Genomic DNA, 19,384 nt, shown 5'->3' with positions numbered 1-19,384 from the left:
ATTAAAAAAGCAAGGGGAAATAAAACCGCTCTCTTTTAAAACAGTGGTTACCAACTGGCGGACCACGTCCGGCCCGCAAAACCTTTTTTTTTGTGGCCCGCGTACTAAAATATATTAGTTGTTATTTTTGCGGACAATTTTCGTAAAAAATCTTTATGGTTTTAAAATACTTTTCTCTCGTTAAAACAAGCTTAATTTCTTCGTTTCTGTGAAATTTAACATATCAAAGGTGCAAAAAAATTTATTTCTCTGGTAAAAATCTACTTCGTATTTTGACTAGTAATTCAATACTTTTGTTTTGGACAACTTGATAAAAATCTGACTGTAATATTTAATGTTCCTTCAAACATGAAAGAGTCCTGTATAAAATTTTGATAAAAATTCTGACAGTAATATTTAATGTTCCTTCAAACATGAAAGAGTCCTACATAAAATTTTGATAAAGTTGTGGCCAGCCATTTGACACTGGTGTTTTTAATTGCGACCCCCGGCCTTATGTAAGTTGGGAAGCCCTGTTTTAAAAGAAATTAATCAAAAAATTATGTTTCTTTAAATTAAAATCAGTTTTTTTTTTTCCTTATTTAAACTGAACTGCACTTATTTATTTATTTTCATGTTATACTTTAAATGTTCTGGGATCTCGGCTAATTAATGTTTTAAAGTTAACATTTTTATTAGATTTTTATAAACGTAAGGAAATTTAAATTTATAAAATTACGTAGTTAAAAACTGACTTACATGTCCTCAGAGACATGGATCTATGGAAAGAAGAACTTATTGCAAATCTCGTCCTGGCGCCCTTCCTAAAATATTTATATTCTCTTCCTCTTGTTATGCAATAGGAACTAAAAATATTGTTTGAAGTATTTAACTCTTTTGGGAATATTGCAAGGAGCCGCGATGACTCAGGGGATAGAGCGTTCGTCTTCCAATGAGGCGAACTAGGTTCGAATCCCAGTTGATACGAATTCCGCATCCGGCTTGCACCGACCACAGTGCTGACGTGAAATATCCTCAGTGGTAGACGGATCATGGGTTATCCCCTTGCCATCAGACTAACCGTGGGAGGTTCTCGTGGTCTTCCTCTCCATGTAACGCAAATGCAGGTTAGTTCCATCAAAAAGTCCTCCACGAAGGTAAATTTCTCCCAATGCTCGATCCAGGAGTTCCCTTGACTTCTGGATTGGGTTCAAAATTACAAGGCTACGGAGTTGAACATTAGTAGTCGTAAATCCCCGGATGGGGGCGGGGTTTAGCTAGTTATTAGTCGTCGTAAACCCATGAAATTAGGTCGGCTGTTCAACGACGGTTATAAAATAAAATAAAAGATTGCGTTGTATTTAAATAAAAGTAGATTAATAAATAAATAAAAATTAACCATAACAGTAAAATTATCTCTTTTTTTTTATATGTAATGCATTCAAGTGTATTCATGATCATCATTGATTGGAAACAAAAAGTCTATTTTATCATATTTATAGAAGATTCTATTGCGTTTTTTCAGTTATCAATAAAAATTCTGACAATTTGTTTAATTAAGTACAATTATATTTTAAAGTTTTACAAATATAATGTGGTAACAAAAATACGCACTCACAACAGATGTAGCTCTGGTTTAAAGAAAAACTATCAGAATGATTACGCAATATTTTTAAAATCAAAACTGAAGGAAATTGACTTTTTTTTAAATAATCGTTTGCTAACATCAAAACAATAAAATCATCGCGATGTAATAAAGTCATTAAAGATCACAGTTTAAATAATTGCGATTCGTTATGGCAATTACAAATAGAAATAGCTGCAATCAAATTATATATTTTGGTTAGTTTATTTACTGTTCAATAAAAAAACCGAAGCTCTTAATATAATTATGTTTTACAAACATAATATAATAACAGATAATAAGAAAAAATATACACATAATTACATACAAAATTCTGGACTAAATTCTGGCTGGTTCAAAACTAAAACGACACTTCTGCACTCACTTCTCATATTATTTGAATGAGAATTGAGTGCGGAAGTGCCGTTTTAACTTAGAACCAGCGAAATAGAGATAAAAATACATTCTTTAATGAGTATAATGAGAAATAAATTCGAGGAAGTTGACATTTTATTTTAGGAATATCTTGGGATAATTAATTTGCTAATAAAGAAAACAAGGCAAAGAGTAAAGAAGTAGATCAGAATACATTCTGGTCTATTTAACAAAATCAAATTATTAAAAATCCTTTTCGCATCAAAATGGAATAAATTAGAGATAAAGCAACAAAATAAAAATTAAGCAGATTTGACTTATAAATTTTCAGACTTTCAGTGCACACAAAAAAAAACAAAAAAAATGAACGGACCATCCTGATAACTTTTGATCTAATAATCTGGTCTTCACGTTCTAGGACTCATGGTTCAAAGGGACTTCAGATATGCTAATTAATTAGCGAAGGGGCGATATTTTATGTTACCAAATCGGACACTAAAACGTACTTTCTCTGAATAAACATGCCATTTTTTCGACATTATTTGGATTTCTAAACTCCAAAATATAGGGAGTAGCCGCAATCAAATAACTGGAGAGCTTTTCAATCGGATTGAAAAAAATTTGAGCACAATTATTAAGGTCGTTTATAAATTGTCTAACAATAACTTTTTAATAATTATTTGTTATTTTATTTAATAATAGTTGGAAAAAAATTGAATTGGCATACATTTTTATATCGTTTAAAGAGAAGGTAATTTAACATAAAATACAAAATTAGTAATTGATCGAATAGTTCCTGAGAAATCAAATTTCAAATATACGACACTTTTATATAATTCGATTTTTCAGGAATCCGAATCCCGTATATGAACTGAAAGAATTAAGACCAACCTGCATAGCAATTTTTTTTAAAAAAAAATACTTTTAAAACTAATTAAATTTAATTAGTTTTAAAAGTTGTTTTTAAGGAAAAGAATAAATATAAATCATTGAAATATTTGGGGAAAAGAGGGCTTTTTGTAATTTTATGAAAATACATTATAAGAATGCGTATGCTTCATAATTAAACAAGTTCTAATTTTTCTGGACATGAGATGCCTATTTTTTTTTATATTGTTGAAATAAAGATAATTATTTAATGAAAAAAATTACTGTTATTGCTACTTTAAAATTCGATTTTTCACGAATCCGAACTCTATATTCGAACTATATGAATTTAGACCAACCTGCATAACAAGTTTTTTTTTAAATACTTTTTAAAACTAATTAAATTTAATTAGTTTTAAAAGTTATTTTTAAGGAAAAGGATAAATATAAATCATTGGAATATTTGAGGATAAGAGGGCTTTTTGTATCTTTATGAAAATTTATTATAAGAATGCGTATGCTTCATAATTAAACAAGCTCTAATTTTTCTATACATGAGATACATATTTTTTTTTATATTCCTAAAATAAAAATAAAAAATTTCTGACGAAAATTACAGTTATTGTCACTTTAATGATACTACTCTTTTTTTGCGAAACTGAACTGTAGCAATGGTTGGTTATAAACTGCATATTATAGCCTTAATATTATTTTGCTACCATTTTACTTTGATTATAAGAAACGAATATAATATATAAATAAAGGACACTTTATGAACTCTTTTAAAAACAGTATAACAATTTTTTTAAAGTAATATGATGTGTAGTGTTATAAGTCTAATGTATGTAAGAGATATATTTTGTAAAAGACTTATAAAATTTAAGGAATAGTAATTATTTAATCTATTTTTTTTAAAGGGAAGAAAATTGCAATCTGAAATAAAAGAAAAGATATGGAGAAATATTAAAAAATTTTGGGCCCGAGATGCTATGGAAGCGTGTTCCGTTCCTCGAAGAAAGTTTTATGAGTATTAAATAAATGTATTTTAAGAATACAAAGCAAACATGTCTTTATAAATTTAAAAAAATCGTTTTTTTCCTTCCAAATCGTAAGTATAAGGATTATTGAAACTTATACTTAAAGCATTAAAATGCCATAAAAATTGTGAGCGAATAATACTTCTGTGGCTTAGAGTACAAAAAAACAATGTCAACAACAGATGATTTGTTCCTTAATCCAACCATTCGAAGAAAAAAAATTTGAACTTTTATAAGCAGTTTAACTCAAAATCTATCTATTAATAACTAGAAAGAGAAACATTTCTCGGTAGTTGACGCTGTTTGCTGAACGTAATGAATGTAACGCAATATACACAAAATTATTTACTTATCGCAATTATTTTTCAGGAAACTTGGAAAATTATGTTCCAAATAACATTTGAAAATTTAACATTCGTTGTATTTTTTTATTATTACATACTAATTTTAATAATAATGCATAAACGAGTATTTAATTATACAATATTCACATTTTTTTGCTTCCAAAAAATCAATGTGCATATTAAATGTTTTGTCGTAAAACAGTAATAATAAAAACAACAAAATATTATAAATTCTAATTTATAACCTTATAAGGAGGGAGAGCAAATGTCCCTCTCTATTTACATATAAAGAGATGCCAACTGGCTCTGCTTTGTGAGAATTTTTTTTTTACTAATGGTAGCAAAATACATGCTTTAATGTTTGATTCTTAGTTTATGTAAATTTGATATATAATTATTTTTTCCACCACTAGGTATACATAATTTGAAATTTCATATGAAACACAATTTCATTCCAATTATCTCGTGGTAAGCATTTTAAATTTTACCAAAATTATCTAAAATTGGTTTCTAATTCTCTACGACTTAATAAAATATTTCGGAGAAGTCTTGGCAGCTGGCATCCCTGCATGTAGACACCATTTCTAGAAAATATAACGCTAACTAATGACTAAAGTATAATGCATTTATTTTTAGGAAATGATTACTTACACAATCAACAAAGAAAATCCTTGTAGTACGCGTTGTTCTCTTAACAGGTTGAATCAACTGTAAATGTAAAAGACCAGAAGCTGTCACGATCCGATCAAAATAGATTATAAAAGTTCAAAATGGACTTTAAATATTTTATTTTTATGAAATGAATTAAAACGAGCAGGATTTTTTATTGAGCGTGAGCTTGTCTTGTCTTGTCATTTAAACTTGTTATGAACATGAGCACCTAACGAATTACACTTACGTCTATCTTTATTTTTCAAACTAGTGGGGTGTATTCATTGGTAAATTGTTTCATAGGTTCAAATTAGTTGACCTGCGAGGCAGAGGCACCTCCTATTTTTAGCATTTCACAAGTTTGTGGAGGTGATTCTCACCATGGGTGGCAAAAATCTCCTTTTGTACAAGGATTTATGCTAACTTACAACAGGGGTACTATTTGAAATCTATTCAACGGATTCGGAAAACGTTTTTTAAAGATATCTTAACCGCTGAGGAAATTGAAGATTTACTACAGAATAATTAGTCTAGGCTATACTGGGACACCCTATGGCTTTCACATTTCTCTGTCCTCTGGTCATCACCAAAGATCTATCTCTGCCTGAAGAGGTTCCATCCATTTCCGCCCCGGATTATTGCTCTTTTAGAAGGACTACAATCTTGCAATGCAATATGAAGAGGAGGAACAAATTGTTTATCTTGTCTCTTTGCTTGTGGTTGTGAAAAAATAAATTAAATAAGGATTTATTATGCGATCATGGATTCTCTGCATTCTGGTCTGTTTTTTTAATGTTGTATGCTTTTTTTTTTAATTCTGCCCTAACTTTTAAAAAAAAATTATTTAATGAAATTCATAAGTAAAAAAAAAAATCGTTGGTGTTTATCGATTTTGCGCCTTTTTAAAATATGTGCAGCAGGTTTAGAAATGCAAATAAATTTGTAATAACTCCTTTTTGAATGTTTCTGGCACTCTGAGAAAAGCATCTTATATTAGCATTATCTATAACACCATCTTATGCATCTTAGCATTTTCCTAAGCCAGATTTAAAACGAAGGCATTTTCAAATTTGTTTTAATGTATTTTCTTTAAATGCTTCGTTAGTAAGTGTCTCCAGTGGAGGTGTTTTGAATTATAACTGATACAAAAATATCGTTAGTAAATATAGTTACAGAAAATTACTCTGAAGTTTTAGTACTTTTTTTTCTTACGTGCACCTCTTATTTAGCGTTTTGATTTTATAAGAAACTGTCAGATGTAGCATTTATACTACGTATCCTGAAATAAAGTTATTTAAAAAGAAAATGTTTTAAGTTTTAGTTGAATTAATTGAGATAAAGATTATAATTGCACTCAAAGAATTATAGGATATTAATTATAAGATTTTAATTAATAATCTAAGATCGAAATTAGCATACTAAATATATAGCATTAATTATTCAAAACATGACAAACATACATATTGTTACAATATGGTCTATTTAGATACAATGATGAATAGATTTAATAATAATTTAGAATTTTTTTATTTTATGAAATACGATGAGAGAATACAATGAATGTTTTTTTACAATGAGATGCATTACTGCATGAAATCTAAGTATCAAAACTATTTTAATTATACAAACTAATCAAAATAAATCTTAATTAAAAAGAATCTAACGTTAACTATAAAAAAAAATATTTAATTCTTGAAGGTAAAATTTAAAAATTATGAAAAAAGTTATTAAGTGTATGCATGTACCTTAATATAAAACAATCAATTAAAATACACATAAAAATATTAATAAATAGATATAAAATTGAATACTCATAATACCATGAGATTTCACTTGGACATTACGCTGTCATAAATTCGCCATTCGTACCACGTTAACGTTTAAGCGTGGTTCTTGACTGTATTATTTTTAAATATTAAGTAAATATAAATTTAAAAGCTGGATACCACAGAACTACTAAGTCAAAAGAAAAAAATTGTTTTCAGAATAACTAAATTATATAATTTTTTAAATAATTTTCCTTCACGACCACGTAGATTGAGCGTCATTTTTTGAAAATCACTTCTGTTAACCCCTTAACAATCGGTTAATTTTCAAGAAAACAGTCATAAAAGTGCCTATTTTGCCAAATACACATATTTCATTAGTGCTGAGATCTAATTCAAAGTAAAGTATCTACAATTACCTTAAAAATATCCTGGTACTGTCATCTGCTGTGTAAAATGAGAAATAAAAGATTTTCTGGGCAAAAGAAATGAATTAGTTTTATTCTTTCTGGCGCGTTACTACTGAACACTCCAGCCCGGAAATATCACGGGAGCGAGAAATAGATGTACACTACTGGCCATCAAAATTGCCACACCAGGAAAGAATGCAAATAGCAGAATGATATTTATTGAGCACATACATTATAGTTGGAAAAACAAATGATTAAATTCTCAGGATATTTTGATGTATATATTCTGAGGAATCAGTACTCAGAGCAGCCCCCCCCTACCAACAATAACAGCAGTTATTGTCCAGGGAATCAAGTCGAACAGAGATTGGATAGCATGGACGGGTACAGCATTCCATACAGCTTCAGCATTATGCCACAGTTCATCGACCGTAGTGATTGACGAGTGGTGGCGTGCCATTCGTTTGGCAACCATTGACCAAACGTTTTCAATTGGTGAGAGCTGGCCAGGACAACAGTTGAACATGTTCTGCGTCAAGGAAGCTCAGGATAGTGCTGGCAACATGCGATCGTGCATTGCTCTGTTGAAACATAGCGTTATGAAGACCTCGAAGATAAGGTATAGCAACTGGCTCTAACCCATCAGAAATCTAACGGCTGCTATTCAAAGTACCGGCAATGCGAACAACAGGTGATCGAGACGTGTATCCAATGGCACCCCATACCATTACTCCAGGTGATAGGCCAGTATGACAATGTCGAATGCAAGCTGCCAATGGGCGTTCTCTACGATGTCGCCAAATATAAATGCGGCCATCATAATGCTGTATACAGAACCTGGATTCGTCTGAAAAGACGATGTCATGTCATTCCTGCGTTCAGGTTCGTCGTTGACCACACCATATGAAGCACTCCTGCTAATGATGCAGCTTGCTAGGGTAGCCGAAGTCATGGTTGCCGTGCTGACAGTCCATGCTGCTGCAAACGTCATCGAACTGTTCATGCAGACACTTGTTGCCTTACAAATGACCCCATTTCTTGACTCAGGGTTCGTGACGCATGTCTGTCTTCTCTGCTGTTAGTGATGTGGGGCCGCTGAAGTCCTGCACGATGTTCCATACGACCGTCATGAACCCATCGATTCCATATTCTTTTAACAGTCATGGGATCTCGACCAACGCGAGTAGGAATACTTCGGTATGATAAACCGCACTCCCGGTAGGCCACAATTCTACCTCGATCAAACTCAGACACGTGCTGGCAGGCATTTTTCCTTCTTACACGAGGCATAACAAAACCTCAATTCTGTATGAGAAACTTACTGTCAAATCTGTTCCTTTATACACATTGCAGGTGTCGCTATCGCCGACTCCTTTGCATAAATGCGCTGATAAGCTAATCATTTGCATACCGCAACATGCCTTATCCGTCCTGCAAATTTCACGTTCGTGGTGTGTCGCCTTCCTGGTGTTGCAATTTTAATGGCCAGTAGTATATATATTGCCACTCCACGTTAATTTATTCTCTAAGATAGATCAATGGGTATTTGCAAAATTCCGAATTCAAAGCAGCAAGAGCAATGCGAACCTGTGGAGAGGAGATTTCTAATAGCTTCAATTTGCACTTTAAATCGTATAAGGCCTTTATTTATTTGTATATTTCATTAATTTATTTTTTCAACTAGATCAAATCATCTGAGAAGGGCTACAAGGCGGGTAGTATTTATCAAGTAGTTAGAGCAATATAGCCAAATGAGCATAGTTAGACGTAGTCTATAGTCGCGAAACTGGGATTCTGTGTGACCGGTACCAACTGGTCGCCAAAGGCTGTTAATTATTAATAAATAAAGAATGCCAGAAAGATAATAAATACATCAGTATAATAAAATATACCAAGGTGCAGCAGTTGATGAGGGTATAGAGCAACACCTCCTAGATGAGAAACAGCCTCCGCTCGGATCAATTTAGTAGTCCGACGTAGCGAACATGACCTGCGCAATGGGTTGAAAATAAAAATGATGTCATAACGTTCGAGCTACTAAACTTCGCAGTGGGAGTCAATCCAAAAGATTGCTCTACGTTCGAACTACTAGAGGATCGGATTTCTCGTTAATAGTAAATATAGTAACCCGTGCGGAGGTTTTTCTCTCTTCTAAAAGAAGTTGTTAGAATGCTCGCCAACCAATGAGGGAAAGCAGGTTAGAATCCCAGATATGGCTGGTCAATGAAATTTGTTCCTGGCACGCATCGACCAATGCTGATGTGAAATATCTTCTGCGGTAGACGAATCATGGGCTAGAATCCTTTTGCCATCAGGCTTACCGTGGAAGGTTTTTGTGATCGTCCTAGCTATGCAAAGCAGATGCTGGCTTGTTCCTTCAAAAATCCTTCGTGAAGCTTAGTTTGTTCCAATATTTAATTAGAGTTCCCTTGTCTACTGGGTTGGGCTCAAAATTACAAGGCTACGGAGCTGAACATTGACAGTTGTGAACCTTAAGATGGATCGCCTGGTCATGCTACGTGTAAAATAAAATAAAATGTACTAAAAACACAAATTTGAGCAGCTGTTTTTCTAATTGAAATTCTCAAATTGAAAGTAAATAAAGATAATTTAAGGAATAAATATTATATTTAAAACTTTGTCAAACTAGAGCACTTCAATTTTATTTTTCATTTATTTACTTTTCCACATTAGAAATGAGGTATCAAAAACCCCTCCCCCCCCCNCCCCCCCCCCCCAAAGAAAAAAAAAATTTTGCTTTATCAATGATGTGGTGTTTCAAAATAACGAAAAAAAATTTGAACATAAAGCAGGGAAGCAAAAACTTGAATTTTTAAATTTTGCGTAACTCAATAAGTGTTTTCTTTAATTTTCGTTTATTTATTTTGTAGGGATGAAATAAGTATCAAAGAACGCAAATTGCAATATCAATAAAGTGGCTTAAATTAACAATGCCCAGTAAAATTTACGAACTAAACTTTATACAACTGTTATTAAATGAAGACTTGTGGATACTCTGCAAAAACAATTGTATGCGTGAACCTTTAAGTATATTCAATAGAGACTGGTATTAAAAATATGTACAGTACGCAAAATAAAAAAATAAACACCCTGAATAACTTTTGATCCTATTTTCACGCAAGAAGACACTTGATGGTTTGAGAGTCTAGCGTAAAATATGTTAATTATTGCAGACGATATTTTAAGTTACGAAGTTGGACCTGAAAACTGACACATTCTCTGAATAAACATCGTTTTTTTTTTCTTCGAAGGATTCGAATTCTTTACTTTTAAAATATGGGGGTAGGCCCAACCTGAAAAATATGGTTCCAATAAATTGGTCAGGAGAGCTGTCGAAAGTTTGGAACCCTTAATTTTACTTTTTGCGTATTTCGCTCCAATATCTTGAGAGCTTTTTAAGCAAATCGAAAAATTTTTGCTCCCAATTATGAAACTCGCTTATATCCAAATATGATTATATGCAAGAACTAATTTTTAATAATTATTTTGTTTATTTTAAGGAAAGTAATTTCAAATGGCAAAATCAAAATTTGAACGAGATCGGTCAAATAGTTTCTTAGTTATCAAATACTAAAAAAAAGTCATGCATTTGAAAATTAATTTCTCAATTATTTGACCGATTTCATCCAAATTTCGTACTTTGCTATTTAAAATTACATTTTTAAAAAAATTAAAATATCTGTACCTTTAACAATTCAAAATTTTTTGCCTTTCATCGGAAGATAATTTCGTAATTATCATCATGAAATTCTCTTTAGATAAACAAATTTTAAAATATTGCGCAAAAAATATTTCGATCCACTTAAAAAGTTTTCGAAATGTATCGAAAATGCAAAAAGAGAAATTGAGGGTCCAAACTTTCAACTGTTGTCCTGCCTAAAGTATTAGGATCCTGTTTTCCTATATCCTGTTTTCCTGTATATATTCCGAAGATAGTACGTTCTTGTCTCGAAACTTAAAATATCGTATGCATTTCATTATTAGCATAGGTAAGATATGATCTTTGATTATTAAGATAGAGTTCCATTATTTGAAAATCAGATCAAAAGTTATTAAAGGTGTTAAATTTCTATTTTGCTCACCTGACAACATGAATTATGTTCAGTGCGCAAAGTAAAAAACGGACCACTCGGAATAGCTTTTGATCTAATGATCGGATCTTCATGCTCCAGAATTCAATGTTAAAGACTCGAGGGGCTGACTTCAAATATGCTAATTAATAAGTACAGACGATATTTTAAGCTATAAAATCAGACACAGAAACAAACCTTCTCTGAATAAACATACCTTTTTTTTCGATGGATTTGTATTTCTGACCCCCAAAATATAAGAGCTAGTCGCAATCTGTGAAATATAGTCTCCGTAGTTAGGTCTGTAGTGCGGTTCGAAGTTTGGGCCCCTTAATCTTAATTTTATTTATTGCATATTTCGCCATATCTTGAGAACGTTTAGAGCGAATTGAAAAATTTTTGCACACAATTTGTTTAACCAAAGATAAAAAATGCAAAGTATAACTTTTAGTAAATATTTATTATTTTTTTATTATTTTAATTAAAAATGGACAAAAAATTTCGAATTCTAAGGTTTACGACTTTTTACAGCATTTTAAGGAATGTAATTAGAATGATACATACATACAAAATACAAAATTTGAACGATAAAATTGATTAGAGATACAAAATTTGAACTATAAAATTGATTAGAGATACAAAATTTGAACTATAAAATTGATTAGAGATACAAAATTTGAACGATAAAATTGATTAGAGATACAAAATTTGAACGATATCGGTCNATAATTCCTTGTGAGGTATAACTTTCAGTAAATATTTATTATTTTTTTATTATTTTAATTAAAAATGGACAAAAAATTTCAAATTCTAAGGTTTACGACTTTTTACATCATTTTAAAGAATGTAATTAGAACGATACATACATGCAAAATACAAAATTTGAACGATAAAATTGATTAGAGATACAAAATTTGAACGATATCGGTCGAATAATTCCTAATTAATCAATTATTAAAAATATGTCATCTTTATAATTCGATTTCTTAGGAACAATTGGACGAATTATGCTCAAATTTTGTATTTTGCTATTTAAAATTGCATTCTTTAAAGCGATGTAAAAATTTTATAACGAACAATTCAAAAAAGTTTTTCTATTATTATTAACCGAAATAATAGAAAATAATAAATACTTATTAAAAGCCATTTTTTTCCAAGAATTATATTTGGATAAACGAATTTTATAATTGTGTGAAAGAACTTTTGAATTCGCTTAAAAAGTTCTCGAGATATGGCTAAATACGCAAGAAATAAAATTAACATCGAGGGGTCCAAACTTTGGACCGCGCTCCTGACCAAATTTTGCGGTTACCCCCTATATTTCAGATGTCAGAAATTTGAATCCATCGAAAAAGAGTAGGGTTATTCAGAGAAGTGCGTTTTTGTGTCTAATTTCATAGCTTAAAATTTTGCCTACACTAATTAATTAGCAATGTTTAGATTATCCCCTTGAACTATCAAGATTGAGTCCTAAAACGTAAAGATCGTGAAACGTATTCAGGGTGGTCCGTTTTTTATTTTGCGCACTGTACTACGAATTTATTTTGATTCATATGTTAATTCTTTTTAAAAATAATAGTAGTTATAAAAATGGAAGAAAAACGGAATCAACTGCTACGTTTTTTTTTTCTTAAGGTGAGTCTGTACGGTATATATCTTCAAATAATTCTATAACTGACCCATTTCGATGTACCTTCTAAAAAACTACTCATGATATCGCTTTGAAATTTTTGGGGGATATATTAGTTGTATGCTGTGCGGTAGTGCTTTAATGTAAAAAGAAATACTTTTTGATACATGAAACTTTTGACCAAAAGTGATGAAAATTGTAAAAAAATTTAAAGTTCTCAGTTCATAATTTTTTTAAAAAACGCCAAAGATATGTATTAACAGTTATCACAGTGTTAACATGTATATGTAAATATTCTGTGAAAAAAGTTACTGAAGCAATATCTTGCTTATGCTGAGAAAAAATACATCGAAAAACGTCAGTTTTAACATTATTGGTATAGTTTGTCTAAAGTAAGAACTCCCCTAGCCATTCGTCTGGACCAGGGGCGGTGACTATGGTAACGAGGTATAACTATTTCAAATAGGGGTCATTATTTAGGACAAGTTTTGACTCGGGTCGGCGAGAGGAAGAGAATATTTTTCTTCGGTCTATTGTGTTAGCCCTAGAGCAGTGCTTCCCAACGTGGGGCCCACGCCTCACTGGGGGGTAATTCGATTGTTAAGGGGGGCAATAGACAGGGTTAGTCCTACGTCATCAACGACGTCACTAGCTCTCCTCGTTCCAAACAAAGTTCTGAACGGAGCAAACAATATGGCGTTTCTCATGTAGTTAAAAGTGGGTGAACTAAATCTTTGAATATATTAATATAGAGTCGAATTTAACCACTGACATGGCAAGAAAAAGTGTTGCATATATTAATATTACGTTAATCTCTTTTTATGATATTAATTGGAATAGCTTATTAATTGCAAATGATTATGAAAACTTTTTGTATATATGATTGAGAGAATTTGTATTTAATATTTACCATATAAATTGTATTTATAATCTGGAAATCGGAAATTTGTGAATTTTATTATTTGGAAAAAGTTATTTCTAATTTATGTTTAATTTTTCTTAAAATATGTATATTATATTAAATCAATTTTTTTTATAATATTGAGACAACTTATTAATTGTAAATAATTATGAGAATTTTAAAACAAATTAAAAAGTTATGTAAGAAGCATGAATAAAGTCAGATAAATTAGTGAAAATTATAAAGCATTTTAGATACACGTTTTTAAAATAGCTCAAATTAATTGGTAAATTTACTAAAATGATAGGAAGTAAAAAAAAAANTAGCGTGACGGACAGCTGGCCGCCTTTAGGCGGCTAGTATATAATAAGCTAAAAACGTATATAGATGTCAATAAATACATAACATCTTGTGCTGCAGATGGTGCTCCTGAGAAAAATGGCCGCTTAAAATTGATGAAAGATGAGAATCCAGAAATGATTCTCGTGCATTGTGTTATTCATATGGAAAACTTAGTAGCTAGAAACATCTTGCCAGTTCTAAATGAAGTACTACATTCAGTAATAAAGTGCATCAATGATATTAAAGCTAATGCCAAATGTGAGTTTCTCTTCAAGCTATTTTGTGAAGAACAAAATGCAGACCATGTTAGACTTTTACTTCACACTGAAGTAAGATGGCTCTCTAAAGGAAACTGCTTTAAAAGATTTATGGAACTTCCTGATATTCTTAGTGATTTTTTAAGCGACAAATCTAAAATGAAGTATCTGTTAACAGTCGATGATAAAGCATTTGTTAGTTATTAACTTGATATCTTTGAAAAACAAAATATATTAAGTAAGCAACTTCAAGGAACAAATAAAACTCGTGTTGGTGCAAAAGCGAAGATATTTGGTTTCATTGCCCTTATTGAGTTATGTCAAATATATATTAAAAACATTGGTACCAAAAATGTGAAGTAAATAATACCACTTTACTTGTTATTGTCGATCATCTGAAAATTCTATCGGCTGATTTAAAAGAAAGATTCTCTGATTTAAAACAAATTGATTTTCCAACATGGATGATGCAGCCAAAGTTAGTGGATTTGTCTGATATATCAAATATGCAATATCAAGAAGAACTCGCAGAAATGCAAAATGATGATACAGTTAAAACTTCATTTAATATAAAGGGAGTGATGGCATGGCTTTGTGAGGAAACAGAAATCAGATACCCAAATTCAACCAAATGTGCAAGAAAACTATTGCTACCGTTTCCATTTCATTTTTAGCTAAATTTGGGTTTAGTGCTGTAAATGATTTACTGCTAAAAAAAGAAATCGTCTGGATATAACACAACGGGGATACTTGAGACTGAAGCTAACCCGATTGGAACCTAACATAAAATCTCTGTTCAGCAAGGATTTCACTAAATTAAAATATTAAATTATTATAGAAAAAACTGAATTTTAGTTTTTCATTATATGTTTTAAAAATTTATTTACTGTGTTTTTTAACAATTTCCTAGTGATTTCTTCCTAAAGCCTATCATTTAAGTTTCTTAAGTGAACAATTCAATTTTTAAATATTAAAAATTATGTGTATGTTACATAGGGGGGCATAAGAATTTTAGAATGGCTTAGGTGGGGCATGGCACAAAAAAGGTTGGGAAGCACTGCCCTAGAGTGAAGAGAAGCTACCCTCCCTGAAATACGCTATTCCTGTTTTCATAGTAGCAGACGGCCTCAGACTTTGCAACGGGGGGAGTTTTTACCACAGACAAACTATATATGCCGTACCGACTTCTCTTAAGCGCACATTTTATGTTGTGTTCATTTTTCCGAACACTCATTTCGTTGCATTTTCTTAAACACGCGCTTTGAGCTATATTCAAATTTTTTTTTTTCTCTTTGAAGAGTGAAATTCAGGGAACTATGCCCATTTTCTTATACATGCATTTTAATATTTTGTGGTATGTCCAAAATAAAACGCTCTTTGACATCTTTCTTCATGTCAAAATTCGTGGTGGTTAAATTTGTCTCGTTTTCCCATAAGGTGTCAAATGCAAACTTTTCATTTTATTTGCGTGCATTGTGACAAATTTGAATATATATTCAATTTGCAATAATTTTAATATGCAAATTATATTGTACTAATAAAATGCGTTACAAATTAACCGCATTTGAAAATATAAATTTAAAGAGAAGCCTTAATTTCTGTAAGTCAAAACTTTTTTTTTTCTCATAGCTGCCGTTTCTTACACTTTCTATTAAGAATTTTTGTGGTAGTACGCAATATAATTGATTTTACAATTGTGGCTAGGAATTATTTCAACCATGCAAACTCTTGATTATTTTTTAAAATTAATGTTAGGGGTTGCATATTTCAATTATTTATATGTAGTAAGGGTCGAAATCATTATAAATCAACTATATGTACTACTTAATTTTGATGGGTGCTTCATTCCCTTGAGTGAGTTTCTTCTTCAAGCATTCGATATTTGCAATTAGAATTCGCTTGCGAATAATTGCTTCATAATTATTAATATTTTTACTTTTTTTTNTTTTTTTTTTTTTTTTTTTTTTTTTTTTTTTTTTTTTTTTTTATCCTTCTCGATATGACTCAGCTTTTATCATGGTTTATTTATTTACAATTAATAGGATTTTTCCAAATTTTTATTTTTTACTAAAATGTAAAAACAATTTTTTTCTGAAAAAAATAACTTAAATTATTAATATCACTGTCAAAAAATAATTTAAAAAAAATTCATTTAAAGAATTCTGAGGATTCAAAAAATTTTTTTTGTTATTTATTTATTTATTTTAAAAGGACTCATTACTTTGGTAGAAAAATAACCGCAGCAATTTTTTGATATATTTAGTAATATTTTTAAAAATTACCCATATTTATATTTAGTTATTTATTTATTAATAGTCATAAATTATAAGATAGGTAGAACTCCGACCCACCCCAAGGGGGTATACGGAGATAAAAAGTTAAATTATTACTTTAAATATTTCAGCTAAAAACTAAAATTACAGTAAAATTTTGCCACATGTGTGGTGATCAGTTAAAGAAAAATTAACTAAAAATTGTGACAATTAAAAACATGTTTTAAAAGAGCCAGTGTAAATGTCAAGAATTAAAATGATTATAATAATAAGGAAACAAGATATGAAAATAAAATCTCAAAACTAAAAATCAATGAGAGCTATAAGTCATAAGTGTAAATGTCTAAAAGTAAAGGTCCGAATAGAAATCGAGTCATAAATTATTAAGTCTTTTTGTTAAAATTTAATTTTGTTCAATTGCAAATAATTTAACGTTACTGTTACACCACAATTAATAATTTTTATAATTAGTATTAGTAGAGGCGAACTTCTTTTTCAAGCGACTCTAGACTGATATATTTATCAGATATTTTAGTTAATTTTTGTGATCTATTTATATTTTTCAAAAATTTTAATTTAATTAAAAAAAGATTAAGGAAGCTTCATAAAGGTTAAATTATGCATTTATCACTTTTTCATTAGATCCTTATATTATTAAGATTTAATTGCATAACAATCAGAAATATATAATTTATTTATTAGATTACATTTTTATCACCGCACTCATTATGAAAAATAATCTTATTAACTAATAAAAAATTGTTATTCAAAAAATATAAATGATAGACGCCTTGGTTTAGGTTGAAAGCTTTAAGGAGAATGATTATTATTTATCTTAAAAATTAAAATTAGTAAAAATTTTTACTTAACAGTTTAAGAAATAAGCTACTTTGAATTAATTCATATAACAATAATACAACACAAAATAATTTAATTTTTTAAAGAAATATATTTTGGTCTTGTAGTTAAAAAGATGAAATTCGTTGATTTTACTTATAAAAATGAAATGGTATAACAATGAAATGGGATAATAATGAAATCGGTGATTTTTTCCTTTTATTCATTTTTTGGAAAATAAAAATTTTCTTTGAATTTTATTTCATTTTAATTATAAATTTTGTAACATAATTCATATAATTGACTTATGGTAGAGATGGAATTCACTTTTTTTTCTAACTTATACTTAAATTATTGGACAGGGTATATTATTGAAAAATAACCTTATAAACTAAGTAAAAAATTTATTCAAAAATATCTTTAATATAAAAAAATATTAAAAAATATCTTAGAAATGTCTTTCTTAAAGTTGAAAATTATTTAAAAAAAAANAAAAAAAAAAAAAAAAAAAAAAAAAAAAAAAAAAAAAAAAAATTTACGTCGAACATTTATTTGAAAAATAATCCAAAAATTCTAATTTAGTTAGAAAACAAATATTATTTTATTTTCTAAATACCTTTAAGAGCAATGATTATTTTTTAATTTTAAAAATAACTTTTTTACAAATTTATAATATTTTTATTCAAACAGTTTAAAACCTATGACATTTTTGAGTTAATTCATAAAATAATAAAACCTGAAATAACTTAATTTTTTAAACAAAGATATTTGTTTAAAAAAACTCGTGTAGTTAAAGAAATGAAATTTTTTTTGTTAAACTGATTAAAGAAGAAATGGTCTAGTTATGAAATATAAGTCTTGGCCTATTTCTTTAAAGAATGGAAAATTTTATTTAAATTTAGATAAAAAAAAAACATTTTATAACAAATTTCGTTGTTATAATTGATGTAATAAAAAATGTAATACAAGAATAAAATAGAAGAACTGACTTTTTCTTTTTNTCATTTCTTTCAAAAATAAAATTTTTCCTCGAATTTTTTTTTTTCAATTATGAATTTTGTAACATAATTCATATAATTGACTTATGGTAGAAACGGAATTGACTTTTTTTTCTAACTTACGCTTAAATTATTGGACAGGGTAAATTTATTCAAAAATATCTTTAATAATTGTCTTTCTTAAAGTTGGAAATTATTAGAAAAAAAATTACGTCGAATATTTATTGAAAAATGATCCAAAAAATCTCATTTAGTTGAAAAACAAATATTATTTTATTTTCTAAATACCTTTCAGAGCAATGATTATTTTCTATTTTTAAAAATAACATTTTTACAAATTTATAATATTTTTATTTAAACAGTTTAAAACCTATATCATTTTTGAGTTAATTCATAAAATATTAAAACCTGAAATAACATATTTTTTTAAACAAAGATATTTGTTTAAAAAATCTCGTGTAGTTATAGAAATGAAATTTTTTTTGTTAAACTGATTAAAAAAGAAATGGTCTAGCTATGAAATATAAGTCTTGGCCAATTTCTTTGAAGAATGGAAAATTTAATTTAAATTTAGATGAAAAAAAAATCATTTTATAACAAATTTCGTTGTTATAATTGATGTAATAAAAAATTTAATACGAGAATAAAATAGAAGAACTGACTTTTTCTTTTTTTAACTTATGCTTTGTAAGTGATGGGACTGGGTATACTAATTATTTCTTAAAGGTCATTTCTTCAATTGATAACTTTCTAAATTCTGAAGAATAATATACTAGAGTATCTAAGTCTATAGTCGCGTTATAATATTTGTCTGAGAGAAAAGCAATACTCTAAAAAAGACCTTGAACCATAATATAAAAGAGAGCCCATTGGCCCTGTTCTTTTTTTTTCAGACTAGCGTTTTTTCTTTCATTTCTCAAAACCTGTTTGTCTCTAAAAATTAAAAAGTAAGCATTATGTCCTGCTAATTATTTATAGAGTGTCTTTTAAATCAAGGCATTA

At 29.2% G+C, this 19,384-nt stretch overlaps 1 protein-coding gene across 1 annotated transcript; it reads left to right on the top strand.

The window, feature by feature from the left end:
* Window positions 1–13,975: 13,975 nt before the first annotated feature.
* On the top strand, window positions 13,976–14,481 carry LOC139425341 (protein FAM200A-like). The gene is made up of 2 exons (XM_071179437.1): window positions 13,976–13,985; window positions 14,096–14,481. The coding sequence occupies exons 1-2, from the start codon at window positions 13,976–13,978 to the stop codon at window positions 14,479–14,481; spliced, it is 396 nt and encodes a 131-aa protein (XP_071035538.1).
* Window positions 14,482–19,384: the final 4,903 nt, after the last annotated feature.

Source organism: Parasteatoda tepidariorum, chromosome 4 (genome assembly GCF_043381705.1).
Source record: "Parasteatoda tepidariorum isolate YZ-2023 chromosome 4, CAS_Ptep_4.0, whole genome shotgun sequence".
Taxonomy (NCBI): Eukaryota; Metazoa; Arthropoda; class Arachnida; order Araneae; family Theridiidae; genus Parasteatoda; species Parasteatoda tepidariorum.
The sequence above is the reverse complement of the archived record's forward strand: the minus strand, read 5'-3'. Positions and strand labels throughout refer to the sequence as shown.